At 30.8% G+C, this 18,009-nt stretch overlaps 1 protein-coding gene across 3 annotated transcripts in view; it reads left to right on the forward strand.

Moving 5' to 3' along the window:
• LOC145333584 (guanine nucleotide exchange factor DBS-like) overlaps positions 1-12,979 on the forward strand; it is a 95,778-nt gene extending 82,799 nt beyond the window's left edge. The window contains exons 32-42 of one of the 3 annotated variants that reach the window (XM_080178747.1): positions 44-121; positions 618-682; positions 2,305-2,383; positions 3,015-3,078; positions 4,366-4,447; positions 5,003-5,071; positions 8,611-8,667; positions 9,068-9,114; positions 9,397-9,467; positions 10,152-10,223; positions 10,371-12,979. In XM_080178747.1, the coding sequence (XP_080034873.1) occupies positions 44-121; positions 618-682; positions 2,305-2,383; positions 3,015-3,078; positions 4,366-4,447; positions 5,003-5,071; positions 8,611-8,667; positions 9,068-9,114; positions 9,397-9,463 (608 nt within the window). In that variant the 3' untranslated portion in view covers positions 9,464-9,467; positions 10,152-10,223; positions 10,371-12,979. The remainder of the gene's footprint in view (positions 1-43; positions 122-617; positions 683-2,304; positions 2,384-3,014; positions 3,079-4,365; positions 4,448-5,002; positions 5,072-8,610; positions 8,668-9,067; positions 9,115-9,396; positions 9,468-10,151; positions 10,224-10,370) is intronic. The other 2 variants (XM_080178746.1, XM_080178748.1) reach the window with 2 other exon arrangements.
• The last annotated feature ends 5,030 nt before the right edge of the window (positions 12,980-18,009 follow it).

Consider the following 18,009-nt stretch of genomic DNA (forward strand, 5'->3'; position numbering starts at 1 on the left):
ATTATGTGCACCTAGTGACAAAAGACCTTTTTTTTGCCTGCAGGATGTTCCCTTCCAGGTTTGTCTGGCTCCAGAACTGGTTCAAATTTCCAGACCTGCCTACAAACATTTAACGGCACAGGCATTATTTTTATTTCAAGCGCTATAAAGTGTCATGTGTGACGTCATAAAACGGAGGAATGTAAGGAGATGTAGGAAAGGAAACCACTAAAAAAAAAGAGATGCATTTAGACTATTTTTGGGAAGTCATATATGACACTTTCCAGCGCTTTTTTTTATTTTTATTTTACCCACTGTTTTGGTTTAATTTTTGTTTTTCTAAGGGTTAACTTACAGTTGAAAGAATTTCATACAAGCATACAACACAAATGACCAATGAAAGGCCAATACACTATTGATTAACCCTTAGCTTCTTCAAAGTTTATTTTGAATGTTTTGTGAAAATAGTTTCATTTAGTTTTATATAAAAAAAAACCTCATAAAAAGGCAGATGTAGAATTTTATTATGACAAAAAATATTAAATATTACAAATAAAAAAAAAAAGTATATCTTTCATGTTTCATGATTTAGGGGTAAATCTATGTAAATTATGTTATCATATTTATAATATTTTTAGGAAATGAATATAGTTTCAAGTTTAGTTTAGCTACTGATAGACTGGGTATGTGCTCTATAGTCAAGGTAAGTTTAGCTGCTGATAGACTGGGTATGTGCTCTATAGTCAAGGTAAGTTTAGCTACTGATAGACTGGGTATGTGCTCTATAGTCAAGGTAAGTTTAGCTGCTGATAGACTGGGTATGTTCTCTATAGTCAAGGTAAGTTTTTATACTGATAGACTGGGTATGTGCTCTATAGTCAAGGTAAGTTTAACTACTGATAGACTGGGTATGTGCTCTATAGTCAAGGTAAGTTTAGCTGCTGATAGACTGGGTATGTTCTCTATAGTCAAGGTAAGTTTTTATACTGATAGACTGGGTATGTGCTCTATAGTCAAGGTAAGTTTAGCTGCTGATAGACTGGGTATGTGCTCTATAGTCAAGGTAAGTTTAGCTGCTGATAGACTGGGTATGTTCTCTATAGTCAAGGTAAGTTTAGCTACTGATAGACTGGGTATGGGCTCTATAGTCAAAGTAAGTTTAGCTGCTGATAGACTGGGTATGTGCTCTATAGTCAAGGTAAGTTTAGCTACTGATAGACTGGGTATGTGCTCTATAGTCAAGGTAAGTTTTTATACTGATAGACTGGGTATGTGCTCTATAGTCAAGGTAAGTTTAGCTACTGATAGACTGGGTATGTGCTCTATAGTCAAGGTAAGTTTAGCTGCTGATAGACTGGGTATGTTCTCTATAGTCAAGGTAAGTTTAGCTACTGATAGACTGGGTATGTGCTCTATAGTCAAGGTAAGTTTTTATACTGATAGACTGGGTATGTGCTCTATAGTCAAGGTAAGTTTAGCTACTGATAGACTGGGTATGTGCTCTATAGTCAAGGTAAGTTTAGCTGCTGATAGACTGGGTATGTTCTCTATAGTCAAGGTAAGTTTAGCTACTGATAGACTGGGTATGGGCTCTATAGTCAAAGTAAGTTTAGCTGCTGATAGACTGGGTATGTGCTCTATAGTCAAGGTAAGTTTAGCTACTGATAGACTGGGTATGTGCTCTATAGTCAAGGTAAGTTTTTATACTGATAGACTGGGTATGTGCTCTATAGTCAAGGTAAGTTTAGCTACTGATAGACTGGGTATGTGCTCTATAGTCAAGGTAAGTTTAGCTGCTGATAGACTGGGTATGTGCTCTATAGTCAAGGTAAGTTTAGCTGCTGATAGACTGGGTATGTTCTCTATAGTCAAGGTAAGTTTAGCTACTGATAGACTGGGTATGGGCTCTATAGTCAAAGTAAGTTTAGCTGCTGATAGACTGGGTATGTGCTCTATAGTCAAGGTAAGTTTAGCTACTGATAGACTGGGTATGTGCTCTATAGTCAAGGTAAGTTTTTATACTGATAGACTGGGTATGTGCTCTATAGTCAAGGTAAGTTTAGCTACTGATAGACTGGGTAAGTGCTCTATAGTCAAGGTAAGTTTAGTCACTGTCCAAAAATTAAAGTAGTCTATTGTTAGGTTATAAAAGTCAGATTTGATGATGAAATTTCTACCTAATATAAAGATGATACAATCTATGTCTATCGATGTATCTATCTATGTATTTATGCATACATCTATCAATCTATCTATTTATCTATCTAAATATTTATCTATTTGTCTGTCTATCTATTTATTTATCTATTCATCCATCTATTATAGGGAGAAGAAAAGAAGATAGAACTGTGGTTAACTGGTATAACAGACACTTATAGTTTGGAAGCTAAAACTGCCAAACAAAAGGAATGATCATTCAAAATAAATAAATTTGTTGTATATATCTTTATATAAAAATAACAAGATATCTTTTAGTACTGAAGGATCTTGCTAACTACTTAACCGATATGGTTCTCTTTTACATTTTAGATTCTTTTAGGTCCTGGTAAGATTTATAACTATTTTTGGGGAGGGTACCAACTCCATCTAAAAAGAAATCCCCTGTATAAAAAACGAAACCCCCCCACCAACAAAAATTAAATCTTCATTAAGATGGCTTTCTGTATTGAAGAGATTTGATTTACTTGGCTGAAAGATATGCTTCTAATCATTGTTATATAGATTCTACAAACTCTGTTATCTACTTTGTCTGTCTGTTTATCCTTAGGGTGAGGGGCCTATGAGCTGTTTTTTACACTAGTCTCCAAAGTCGTTTTCTTATTCGTTGGCTTGTCAACTTTGGGGACTTTAGTGAATTTTGATTTGTGGGATCATTATGTTGAGTTTTCAAACGTTTCAACCACAATAATTTTTTCTACTGATTTTGGGTAATTTTGTATATCAGCTTTGGGAATGTACATTAATTTATCGGCTATTGTCTTATCCTTTAAGATCCAAGATTGTCTTTAACCTTAAATGATCATTTACTTGACTGTAGGAGGAATTCGCAGCCGAACTAAGAAAAGTATTGATTGCTAAACGGGAAAAGGGAAATGAAAGGTATGTTTTTAGTAGTTATTTGATATAGGTATTTTGTCTTAATTGACTTAATATTATTTTTACAGTTCAACCTACATTTTTATAGTTTTTAGTAATATTCATTGAAATATAATTCTAGTATATATTTTTTAATATTAACTGTATAATAATTTATTGTTACATAAACAAAGCAGTGGAGATATGAAAAAAACTGTCCCTGATATCAATAAATCTAAATATAGCTAGAAAGGGATCAACACAAATCCTATCTTTAAAGGTCTCAAGATTATCTGAAAATCATTTTTACAACATTTTACATTTTTCTTATAAGATTTAAGGTTTAAATGTCTTTTTGTATTTATCTTTTGTTCGAATCTCGGATCAACACAATAAAAATGACGTTAAAAATGGTTTCTAATACTACTGCTGTAACAAATGCGCGACATTAATAGAAGATTGGGGGAATGCCTTGGAGGGAGGACTGAGTACACTGATGAGATCAAAATCTCTGGAGGAGAATGAATCAGCTAAATCTATCTATCTATCTATCTAGAGGAGGACTAAGTACACTGATGAGATCAAAATCTCTGGAGGAGAATGAATCAGCTAAATCTATCTATCTATCTAGGGGAGGACTGAGTACACTGATGAGATCAAAATCTCTGGAGGAGAATGAATCAGCTAAATCTATCTATCTATCTATCTAGAGGAGGACTAAGTACACTGATGAGATCAAAATCTCTGGAGGAGAATGAATCAGCTAAATCTATCTATCTATCTAGGGGAGGACTGAGTACACTGATGAGATCAAAATCTCTGGAGGAGAATGAATCAGCTAAATCTATCTATCTATCTATCTAGAGGAGGACTAAGTACACTGATGAGATCAAAATCTCTGGAGGAGAATGAATCAGCTAAATCTATCTATCTATCTAGGGGAGGACTGAGTACACTGATGAGATCAAAATCTCTGGAGGAGAATGAATCAGCTAAATCTATCTATCTATCTATCTAGAGGAGGACTAAGTACACTGATGAGATCAAAAGCTCTGGAGGAGAATGAGTCAGCTAAATCTATTTATCTATCTATCTATCTATCTATCAATCAATCTATCTATCTAGGGGAGGACTGAGTACACTGATGAGATCTAGATCTCTAGAGGAGAATGAATCAGCTAAATCTATCTAACTATCTATCTATTTAGAGGAGGACTGAGTACACTGATGAGATCAAAATCTCTGGAGGAGAATGAATCAGCTAAATCTATTTATCTATATATCTATCTGTATATCTATCTATCTATCTAGGGGAGGACTGAGTACACTGATGAGATCTAAATCTCTGGAGGAGAATGAATCAGCTAAATCCCCTGTTTTCAACACTGGACAGGTAAATTCTTTTTTACCAGTATGGCTTCTAAACCGATTAACATCCGTAGGATTTGAACTGGTTCTTGGCCATACTAAAAAGTCATGCATAGCATCGTATTCGAGACAATTTTCCGCGGATATTAAAATGAAAAAAAAAGTTTATATCAGTTTTAATCTTATAATTTTTCCTTTTAATGTACACGGAAAGCTGTCTATAATACGATGCGATGAATAACCTTACTAAACTGAGTTTACTAATTTAGTAAAACCTTACATAGGATGTTCCATGGTATTTTTTTGGCTGTTTTAACTTTAGATTTAAGATTGGGGGGCCAGGTAGTGGGGGGAGGTTGACTTATATTTAATTTTTTAAAGTTCAAAAAATGAAAGGCTATTTCTTTTACACCCTTTCTCACAATAGATCAAAATAATTCAAAGACCAAAGAAGCTACGATGTAAAGAAGATCAAATTCGGTCCAGAGGTTAGGAGATCTTTCGCTACAGACAGACAGAGAGACAGACAGACAAACAACGTTATTCCTTTACACATAAAAAAAAAATTTAATTTTTTCAGCAGTTGCAGAAAAGGTGCTCAAGTATGGCTAATATTGATGATATTGCTTCTAGACATCCACAATATAGAGTAAGATAGATAATTATATATCTAGATAGATAGGATACCAAATATTAATGATAATTCATCTAGACATCCACAATATAGGGTAAGATAGATAATTATATATCTAGATAGATAGGATAGCAAATATTGACAATATTGCTTCTAGACATCCAATATATAGGGTAAGATAGATAATTACATATCTAGATAGATAGGATAGCAAATATTAATGATATTGCTTCTAGACATCCACAATATAGGGTAAGATAGATAGTTATATATCTAGATAGATAGGATAGCAAATATTAATGATATTGCTTCTAGACATCCACAATATAGGGTAAGATAGATAATTATATATCTAGATATTCAGGATAGCAAATGGATACTTGATTGGAATGTACAAACCAGCATATTTAAATTTCTAAATTGTAGATGTCTTATTCCTTATTAATGGAAAGTTTGGACTATGCTAGTTAGTACCAACCAATCGATATTAAATTAAAGTCTGCAAAGGTATTAATCCAACAATGAGATAACATGTATATAAAACTTTGCACAACCCTATATGTAAATTTCGACGTGTAAATGGATTTTTAAAAGTATCTAAAATAGCAGCAATAGGACTTTTTTCAATATCTTTAGTTATGCTGCAGTGTGTGTATGGGATATTAAAATCCATATTCTATTTAAAGTATCTACCTATCTGTGAAAAGTGTAGCATAATTCTTAGCTACTTTATTCTGAATTTATTAGGCCATTAAGGTGCTAGAAATTATTCTCAATACTATTGTTCTTGTAAAACAGCAGAAAAGTTTGTATACAAATATAATTTTTGATTGAAATTTAATTAAGTGTAGGTTTTTGGCTTATATTAACAAATGAAGGAAAAGGTCCTGAAATTATTTTTTTAAAACTGTAGACTACTGTTTTTGTAAACAATGTATGTATATTTGTATATTTAAGAATAGGTTTTTTGGTCCATTTACAGACATAACTTGTATGAAGTTAGAACCTTCAGACAGAGGTCGTGAATGTAAAAGTTTTTTGGCGCCTAAATGCTATTTATGATACCAATTGGTCAAGCAATCAAATATTTAATTACACATAATTTTTGAAATGTTCTAACGTAATATATTGTATTATTCTGTGAAGAAATCCTATTTTGAAGATTTTAATTAAGGGCTTAAAAAGTATAAAAAAAGTTTTCTAAATTTTCTATTTCGATATTGAATGAACATATATGAAGTATTGAGAAAATATTCACAGCTACACAAGGATTTAGAAATTGGTAAATTGCTGAAAATGAAATAATTTTCAGTATTGCTTTGAAACCGATTTATATCCGCTGGATTTGAACCAGTTCTGACTTATGCTGTATCCGATCGTATAATAGACAATTTACATGAATATTATTAAATAAAAATCATAAAATCTATTCCAGCTTCATTAACCCCGGACTTGTGTCCAGTGTGGCCCACTAAACTGAATAATTTCATGATTTTTTATTTTACTATCCGCGGAAACTGTCTTTAAAACAATGCGATAAATGACTATTATATCCTTTTATATAAAGATTTTTTTGTCTGTAGCTTAAGATTTCGACAACTTCTAAACTGATTTAGTTCTCTTTTTTCATGGAAGATTCTTTTAGGTCTCTGGATGGTTGTAGGCTATTTAATTGTATATCCAAGTTTTATGTTAGGCTATTTCCTACTTTCCTTACTCTTACGAATACAGAGTTCCTAGATGGTAGGAGCGCAGTCGCTATTTTTACTATATAGCATACTAGTAGCTGCGCCCCTAGCATCTAGGTACTTTTTATTGTAAGAAGGAGACATTAAAATGACCTAAAGCATCTAAGGTATTAAATCTGAAAATAAAATATAAAAAAAAACATTCCAGGACCTATAGCTTCCCTAAAAAAGGATAATTCAATCAGTTCAGTAGTTTTTGAAATCCTAAGCTTTAGGTAAAAAAAACTTACTATTATTCATAATAAGATGAACTATTTTTCCTTATTAAAGATTGATTATAAGGTCTAGTAGATACAATATCTTCATCTATCTAAATCATTAAATCTAAAATCGAATACAGCCCATCTATTTATGATATTTTTATCCAATATAAATATTCGTGTCCCCCTGTATAAATGTGAATGTTAGTATCGCTCTGCTAGGTTTTCATATTTCATACCAGAATATTCACGGATCTTAAGGGATAAGACAATGGATGATAAATTGTTTTTTTATATTACACTTTGTGAAGATTAAGAATATCAGTTTGAAAGTTTAAACAATAATAATTTTAGCCAACTATTTAAAATTCAATCAAAGTACACCAAGATTTTGATGTAACGAATAAGAGAATGTGGTTTAAAAGTATCTTTACCTGTGTCATTAAGAATCCAATGTTCTCTCCCTCCCAACCTGATTTACCCTAGAATATCATATTTACTGTAAGGTAGAAAATAAAGGTTTTAAAGGAGAGTTTGCAGTGTTATAAGTTGTCTTATGAACTACTAGCGTCGACGACTCCTTGAGGCCTCTAGGGGAGGGGGAGGGGGGAGTCGCTAAATGATAATAAGATTTCTTTCAAATTTAGATAAATGAAATTTTTTCAAATATCTATCGTTTTTTTACAGACCAAAAAAATAAAACGATTTATGTCTAAAAAGTAACGTCAAATGCTTTGTAGTCTTCAAAGTGTCATTAAATGTCAAAAAAAGCAGCCAAATATAATTTATGATTTTTAGATATTGAATTTATTACAAAATAGTACGAATGGGTTTTATTTACTAGCAAACGAAGTCATGAACAAATCGGTTGATTTTTTACCTTATAATAATAAACCTTGAAAAAGATAGATGGATTTTATTGAAATAAGAATTATTTAAGTATCATACATTTTCATTCAAGATGGAATTATTTTGTATTTTGAATTTTTGAAAGTAATGCTATACTACAGTTTGTTTCTCTTTAAAGGATGCCTGCAGCAAATACCCCGCTCTTATTCCAAAAAGACTAAAGACTACCTTAAAAGTCGTTTTAAAATGCCTATAATTTTTTTGTTATTAAAGCTGGGAGGCTCCAAATTTGGGGTATTGAATCTACTTGTGGTAGTCTTTCAGCAGTTAGAGCGGTTTATTTTCTGCAGGCTTCCTTGCAAATTTATACTCTTTACTGTGGCATAACATATTGAGAGGGTGATAGGTTCTAATCTCCGCCCAACACCGCATCAGAATCGTGACTAAATATAATAAAAGTGGTTAACACTACTGCAATGTCAGGTACGCAACATAAATAGTTGGGGAAAATGCCCTCCAAGAAGGCAAACCTCATTACAATGCTCAGTTAAACTCGTGACGAAAGTCGTGCAATTAAAGGGTTATTTGATATTATTAAAACGTTTTTTTTCCTTTTCTTAAATGATAACTCAATAGTTACGAAATACAAACTATTGTTTGTTAAAAAACTTATTTGAATAACCTAACTTACAAAACATTTAAAATTTTATGGTCTAGGTTGCGTGATTGTATAAAGTTATCTAAAAATCTATTTTAGGTGATATCCGAATATAATTCTACAAGTGATAGAGAATTGAGGCTTCAGAAAGGGGAGGTATGTCAATTTAACCCTTTCAGGCCTTTGTCGGTCCGGGAGGGGGGGGGGGGGCGTTGAACGCCCTACCCCTTTTTATATCACCTTTTTTCATCTTTTTTTTGTGCTTATTCCTTGTTTTTTTACTTTAAGTCAAAGTAAAAGATTTGAGGGGTCATGATTTGTATTTGGTCTTCGAAATCAGCTAATAGCGTCATAAATACAGCCAGTTTTCTTTCAAAGAACAGAAATAAATTTGATAGCAGACGAAAAAGTTCTCCAAGGGTGGGTAGTCGTCTTCAATATACATCTTAACTTTTACATTTATTTACTGTGGTACCTATGAATTATTAATATACACCACTTTCATCCCACAAAAATCTTAGTCATAAATTAACAGTAAAACCAAGCACTATTTTAGGTTGTTGAGTTGATCAAAATTGGTTGTTCAGGGTGGTGGTATGTTAGGTTAGTATACTTTTTTTAAAAGCAAAGCTTTTCTATAATTATGTCCGTCCATACTTCACAGTTTGCTCTTTTTGTTAATGATTTAATTGATAGAAAATTTTCTATTTATTTGATTTTTGGATAAATTATTTTAGAACAACAAGGTACAACAGGTACTATATTATAAGCGAGGCATCTCAAAATTAAATTATGTCCTTTTACAGTATCCTGTATTTACGCAATTTTGCTTTAGCTTTTACTAAAATTAATCTACAATGAAAGTTATTATTATCAATATTTCAGAAAGGTTCATGGTGACCAGAGTGAAGGATGGGCTCCCTCCACCTACCTAGAGAAAATCGATAAATGAGATCAGGAACAAATTTTGAAAAATATTTAACCCCTCCCCCCCCAAAAAAAAAAAAAAATTCGATTTTTTTAGGTGAATCTATAAAGGCATTTAAGGATAAATTGAAATGGTCAAGGTTTGAGTTTTTAATAGATGTATGTAAAAATGCATGGAAAAATTGTCGTTTAGTTAGGTTGCTATTTACCCTGTCATCAATTGGTAGGTTCGTTGATCCAGTAGGAGGGGAGCACTTATTAGAGAACACGTAAATAAGATCCAAGTAATATTACATTACATTACATTTGTTAAATTAGAATTAAAATAACGGAATAAATAATAGTTCGTTTAGTTAGATTTAATGCCTTATTTTCGACACATACCAGTACAATTTTATGTTCATTGACAACCCAGTCAAATAAGGTTTATTGACAAACAGAGGAGAGGGGGGCAATGGGCTGTTTATCACACTAGTCCCCAAAGTTTTATAATAGCCTTTCCTCATTTTTCGTTTAACAACTTTGGGGGCTTCAGTGAATTCTGATTGATTGGATCATTAGGTTGAGTGTCCAAACGTTACAACTATTAATTAAAATCTACAGAAGAGGAAATTCTATTTATCTTCATTGGGGATGTACATAAGTTTATTGGCCATTGTCTTATCCCTTTACATCCCTGATTGACAAACACATTTTCAATGTTTATGTCTCTTAGTCGAACTCTGCTGTTGTATCATGCGAGATAGTCATCTTCCATTGGTGACAGAAGAAAAACCAGCCCTTAGGTCATTTTTACTTTCTTATTATGGAGTTACTGAAGCGACAAATTGTCTGAATGGGCTATTAGGAGAATACTGCGCAAAAAAAATCTTTTCGGACGTTTTAGCTGCTCTGCACTTCCCGAGCATTATATCTAAAATCTCATATTTTAGGAGCTGCCGGCAAAATGGTGACGTCACAGTCCACCGGTGACGTCATATCAGGATGGTGACGTCACGAGGCCAATCTGACGCCATCACCCCCAATACCACCCAAGATGGTGACGTCACAGTCAGCTGATGATATTAAAAGAGCAGCATGACGTCTTTATAGGATGATTTATGGTGTTAATTGGGCATTATGACCTAATTAATCAGCTGATCTCCAGTTAGGAATGACGTCACAAACTAGCAACAGATGAGATGACCGGCAAACGACCACTGCACACCGTCCCTTTTAATATTTGTTGATTGCACGGAAAATTAAAAAAAATATACAATATATTTGTGATTTTAAACAATACAATAATATAGTTACAGAAATAGTGATAGTTGAAAAACAGTTACATAATACATAAACCTTTAAAAGACATTTTTAGGGACGGTAGCAATGAGTTGAGTTTAAAATGGGCTGAAATTTAAAAAAAGTATGATACACAAAAGGCAAGCAGAGACAAAATATCAGAAAATTGAAATAAAAAACTAGGCACAAATGATTCAATAAAAGGTGCTAAAAATAGACAAATAAATACAGTGTTTAAAAAAGCAGGGTCTTCCCCAAAAACATAAAGAAATATTTTTAAAACCATAAACCATTGTAATTGAACGAATTATATGAAAACAAAATATGTAAAACAAATGTAAAACTATATCCAAATTGTGTTTAAAAATAGCAGACAGAAATTTTAAAAATTAATTATTATTGGTGTTACAAAATAGATAAAAAAAAGGACAGGCAGACCTTTTGTATGGTGCCACAATAAAAACAAATAAATGCAAAAAATAGAGCTGTGATCAATATTTGAATTATAATATGTATATAATTGTTTTATTTTATTTTGAAGTCAAATTATTAATATTAATTAATTTTTTCTTAATATGATTTGAAATGATTAGAAATAAAGTCATATAATCTAGAAAATGTTTTATCTAGGGCAAGTCTCCTGAGATAAAAACTGTTATTACTGTATAACAATTAAATGTCTTTTTTCAATCAAGACTGATTTACTCAGGAAGGAAGGGGACAATGGACTGTTTGTTACACTATTCCCCAAAGTTTTATAATAACGTTTTCTTATTCGTTGTCTTAATAACTTTGGGATTTTTATTGAATTTTATTGGTAGATTCATTAGATTCGGTGTATAAACTTTTCAACCACTAGTTCTAATCAACAAAAGGGGTAAATTTGTTTATGATCATTGGGTATGTATGTACATCAATTTATCGGCCATTGTCTTATCCCTTTAGATCCCTGGATTTACGTTTGATTCTTGAATTAAGAATAGCTACAAAGACGTATAATTATGCCTTTTATTTTTAGTTGATATATATATAAATTATGTGATAAAATAATTCGATTTTTATGTCAAAAGCTCAAATAATAGTTTTTTTCTTTAGTAAAGATATCTCTCTATAATAGTACACAATATGTGCTATTTATTTTCAAAAATTTAAAATTTAAACTTGATTTATGTCTTAAGATTTATAAACCTACATTGTTTTATTTGGTAATTTATTTTTATTTTGTCTACCTTAAAATGTTGATTTTTTACAAAGAATTTAGTAGAAAATAATTTTTAAAGACATTAAAATGTTAAAAGTTTCATCTTAGAATAATAAAATATTGTGAATTTTATGTGATATATACTATTATTAGTGTTGTGCAATTAATTTTTATTAAAATTTAGGTAATTTCAAGTTTAGATTTAAGATTTACATCAATTGTTGAGTTCTCTATCGTTATATAAAAAGTAGTAAGCTTTTTCTGTATCGAAGGATCTCGCTAACCGCCGAACCGATATGGTTTTCCTTTACAGCGAAGCTTCTTATAGGTTCAGGGAAGGTTTTTAACTATTTTGGAGAAGTGTATCTATTCCCTCTAAATAAAAATACCGTCCCCTCCCCCCCGAAAATTGTTTTTATTTCTTTTTCTTTACTCAAATTAAAATTGGAAGGGGGTCGACTTTTCCCACTTCTACTTTAAGTGTCCCTAGAGGCGCATAGCCATTAGTATAATTAATAATTTTACTAAAAGTTACCAAATTTAATTCAAAAAAGCTATTTATTTGGCTAAAATGATAAATATTGAATTTTAGGAGATATTATTGCCCAAAAGGACTACAAAACTGTTTTTTTTTAAAGCATATTGAAATTTATAGAAATTGTTAGATAAAAATATAATTATTCATTTGATGTAATTAAATAAAAAGTTAATATGCAGTTAGGACTAAATTAGGATTAAAGAATAAGTAGATCATGTAAAGAAAAACAAGTTTTAATGGGAGTATAAAAAACAATCTATAAATCATAATGTTATGACCTAAAAGTAACATTTGATAAAAAACTTTTTAAATCCTAAATTATCCTAATTGTACATTATAATAGTTGTTATAAAAGGACTTTTAACCAAAATACAATACAGTATTTTATATTTTATTTTAGAGTTTAGAAAAATAAAATGTTCGAATACAGTCCTAGAAATTTTTAGAAGAAAAAAAACTATTTGTACAATCATGTTCATTATTTCAGAATAGATCAAAATATATTTTCGTTTTGTCTTGGATTTGTTTAGTTTTTTGATGCCGAAGTTTTTTCTACATTTCGATGCGTTTGTACGACGGTTTTCTATATGGCTCCTAATCTGATATCTGTCTGATAAAACTGGCTCTAAACTCTGTTGAAATCACATGTATCGTATAGTTTAATTCACAAGAAACTAGCGGTACCTAACAATTTATTTTATTTAAAAAAAGGAGATTTCACTTAAGAGGGTGGTGGTACCCTCCTTCAAAATAATAATAAAACTTTACAGGACCTAGTGGAAGCTACATTGTAAAGGAAAACCATATCGGTCCAGCGGCTATGGATGTCCTTCGGCACAGACAGACACACACAAAGATCCTATTACTTTTATATAAGGTTTTTCAATGAAATCTTAAATATATCATAAGATTGATAGAAAAAAATTATCTTATGATCTTTCATTTTCTTATTTGCTGGAAACTGTCTTATGATAGGTAAATATCTATATTATTCCCCAAATAATTAATCAATCTATCTTAATGCAAATTTGAAATAATACTTTCCTTGCCCCCCCCCCCCTCACCTTCTCCTTAGCATTATGGGCTAACTTTAAGACTAACGTATGTGATGTCCACCTTATAATTGTGACCAAAAAAATTATTTGACAAAATCAAAAAAACACGCAACCTTTACATTATAAATATTTTTGATTTTATAACTTAACAAGAACAATAATATTCCTAACCTTTTAAATATAAATTTCTAAGAAATACGGCTTTCAAAATAGTTTAAATTTAAAATAATTTATCGCATCGTATTAAAAACAACTTTCCGCGGATATTAGGTAAAAAATTATAAGATTTAAACAAGTTTTCTTAGTCCCGAAGGTGAAGCGAAAATTGATTTAATTTTTAAAAATCTAACGTTCGTGTAAAATTGTCTGTAATACAATGCTGTAAATGATTTTTCAGTATAACTGAGAACCGGTTCTAATCCAGCGGATTTAAATCGGTTTCGACGCCATACTGGAAAAGCGAAAATTTAAAGTACTTTAAAAACTTAAACTGTTTTTGATGACGCCGTTAGTAATGTGTGCAAAAATGTAAATTGCAATTATTTATTGCATCAAAGTCCTGGGAGGAAGGGGATATTGGACCATAGATTACAATTAAGGTAACCAAAATTTTATAGATATCCTACCACATTCGTTGGCTTAAACAATTTAGCATTTTTTCTTGGTTGTTTACAGTTTAAACCTACGGAAAAGATAATTTTGTTTTAATACTTAGGGATGTACATCAATTAATAAGAACCTAGTAAAAGTGTATGACTCTGATTATGACGTAAAAAATTTAGCCAATGAGAGGCCACTATAAATTTTACTATTGGCCAATTACAGTGTATACTGGCCTCTCATTGGCTATTTTTTTTACGTAATAATCAGAGTCAGACGCTTTTACTAGATTCATTAATAATCCAATGTCTTATCCCTTAAGATACCTGATCGAAATGCTTTTATTTAAAATAAGTCTGCAACTGGACTTAACACATAGTTAAAAAGTAAATAAAAGCGGCTAAAAAGCTGCGTAATTCAGTCGGACTGATAAGGCTGTTTAATACTAATAATGATCGGAATGTCGACAAGAAAAAGCAGGGGTCTAGCTTTAATAGCAGCTGAATAATTCTCCTTTTCTTAATAGTATTATGGACTGAAGAACACAAAAAGGGAATTATAGAGTAGAATCGCAACTATAATGGCGTTTTCTTTCTGCTATGATCATTTTCCATATTACTTAATATTTTAAAATATTTACTCCTCCAGTAGCACCTAAGGAATTTGTGTCTTAATTGCGGCGTAAAGGCAGAAAAGAAAACAATCTCAAGACTAAAATCTAAAAAATAATGTAGCTCAAAACATTGATTAGACCTATGTAAAGTTTGCCTAAATAGAGGACTCAATTAGTTTATTCTTTATTAATATCTTATTAGACAAAAAATTAAATAAGTTATTAATTTATATAATACAGTGTGTTTATTTTTAAAGGAACTCATTGACTATTGACAGAAATTAATAATCATTGTCTTATTTTACTCTGGAAAAACATGTTTTTGAGGCATAATTTGTTGATAACTGATAAATATTATTATCTTAAACAAAATATCCCAAGCCAATGAAGAAAATAAGATATTGATCATTAATTTCTGCCAATGGTAAGTGGGTTAAATACTTTAGATAAAACACACTGTAGAATAACTACCCTAACATTTTTATGAATAAAATGCAAATATTTAAAATTCAAAACGCACATTTCAAAGATGCAAAGATGTTTAAAAACTACTATTATTAGAATTGTTTTTTTAACTGTGAATAACCAACTTACTAACTTTAAAGTTAGACAGAAAAGTACAGTTGCAAAAGAGAAAAATCAAGCATTTTGTAAACAAGGTTAGAACAAAGTTTTTCAAATATAAGACTACTATAATAAGACTTTAATAATTTTTTCTATTATTAGTTGAATCAGAAAACAGGTTAAAGGGGTAATTTTGTTGATCATAATATGTGTTTACATTAATTTGTCATTTATTATTCTATCTCATGTTAGTTACTAGGTACCTTACGGGATGGGACAATTTTCCATAAATCGAAATACAATCCAATGATGATAAACAAAATCACCCCTTTACTACCAATAAACGTTTTCTAGTTTGGAACCAACCATTCAAAGTAAAAAAAATACTCAAAAATTGAGATAATTTTGGATACGTACCAGTGTTAGTTTGCAACCAGACTGTAGAGAATCCTTGTGTAAAATATCCTTCAACACTTTGGGGGGAAAAGTAATTAACTTAATGCAATGGTAAACAGGGATACAGAGATAGGACAATGGAATATAAATTAATCTCTCCCCTAATTATTATGTGCAGATCCTAGTAATAGTGTCTAACTTTTTATCTTTGTGACGTAACAAAAATCCATCTCTTTTTTAGGGGTTTCCTTTCCCACCTACCCTCTCATCCTTCGATTTTTGTTACGTCACAAATGACCAGGCATCTAAGGGATAAGAAAATAGACAATAAATTATGATAAACAAAATCATCCCTTTTGTAGATTAAAATTGATGTTAGACAAATTGGAATCACCTTTGTTTTAAACCAACTAATAAAAATTTAATAAAAGTATTCGAAGTTAAAATTAACGTAAGGTAGTTATAAATATTTGAATAATGTATTTTTTTGTTCAATGTACTAAGCTTTTAAGAATGTTGTCATCCTTGTTTTCAAGGAGAAATGCTGCGAAAAAAATGCACTTTTAGCACAACGAAATAAGTTTATTCGAAGCTTTTTATAATTAGTGTCTGTCTATTAGTAAATAGTACGTCAGTACATAACGGTTAGCTCTTATAATTAATTTAAGAATGTTGTTTCATTGTTTTCAAACTCTATAATCGTTATAAGAAAGCATTGATTTAACGTACTTTTTTATTACTTTTTTAATAAAATGTTTAGGTTTGATATATTCTTTTCATCTGATTTTTTTGAATGTCGATTTCTAGGACAACAAGATTTAATCTAATAAGCGAAACATCTCCATAATAAAGTCCTAATAATGTAAGTATGCTTTTAAACAGAATACTGTATCTAAGCAATATTTCATTATATCTATTCTATATACAATTAAGTTTAGACTTCTGTCCTTTTAAAAGCAAAGATTTTCAACAATTAGGATCAGTTAGTCTGAAATGATAACAGTATATATACAAATTAGAATAGTTAAACGGATTTTGAAAAGACAATGAAACAGTTATTTTCTTCAATATTATCATTGAAAACTTATATTATTTTTAAATAAAAATAGATTTAGATGGTCAATCAGACACAACAATACGTCAAAATCGATTTTAAAAAGAAATAAAACTGTTTTTAGCAGAAGAAAAAAGAAATAATCTGGTTAGTCTGTTCCTACACTGCGTTATAGTTGGTCCAATTAATGGATTCATCCTCTAGACTTTCTATATTTATTATTAAAAAGTTTTGAATAGATGTCAACACGAAAAAACACTCACGTACATAAATGTCTCTAACTGTGACAGTAGAATTTCAGTGTGTGATTTCTTATAACAGTGGAGTCAAACTTCTGTCATAGACTAACTTTAGGCATAAGCTTTTAACATTTAAAAACTAGAAACTGATTAAAAAGAAATACAAGTCGTATTCTTTATACTAAAGTAGATGAATGTATGTTTGCTGTTTGTTTGAAAACATTCCAAGGATAAATAAGTAAAAATCTATTAAATTTTAAGTAATGCAAAGCAACTAACTAACTAATTTAGGGGAAAAACATGGATGTAGGCTCAAGTCAACAGTATGCAAATGGGTGTATTCAAACCCCTGGCAAAATTTTATGGGGTTGGGGGTATACAACCTTGTAATTGTTTACCCCTCAAGAGGTGTCAAAAATTGTTAGATTAGTGTCAAAATTCTAGGACGTACTTCGTGCATCCCCCTTGCAAGGTCTTAGACACTTCCAAAGTAACAAGATTTTATCTATTTTTAGGGGGTGGGAAAAAGTTTGATAATAGCACCAGGCATCAAAAGTTTAAGAATCAATATATTTTAAATAAAATATTGTCCTTTTAATAGTTTTTTTTATTAATAAAGATGTTGTCATACTTTTGTTAATTATTGCAAATAGAATTGTTCAATATTAGATAGTGGTTGCGCCCCTAGCATCTAGCAGAGGGAGTAAAAAAGCTTAAAACCATGCCTCAATCTAAGGTTTCCATAAAATGGCTCAGTAAAATGAAAAAAATCTAAAATCTCTTACTACTTTTTGTAATAGATTATTTTTAAAATCGAGGCTTTTCTATAATTACGGCCTGTCCGTCTGTCTGTACGAAGCAACTCTATAATCGCGTTCAGAAAGTCCGTAAGTCCATTTAAAACATACTGACTTTTTACTTTTTAAAAACAAATTTTTGTATGATAAAATTCACCTGATTTTTAGAATAAGGTACAATATTATAGGCACTGTAATTAAATTCTAACAAGGATGACAACATCCATAAAAGC

This window comes from Acartia tonsa, chromosome 12, assembly GCF_053477335.1.
Source record: "Acartia tonsa isolate MP-2025a chromosome 12, ASM5347733v1, whole genome shotgun sequence".
Lineage (NCBI taxonomy): Eukaryota > Metazoa > Arthropoda > Copepoda > Calanoida > Acartiidae > Acartia > Acartia tonsa.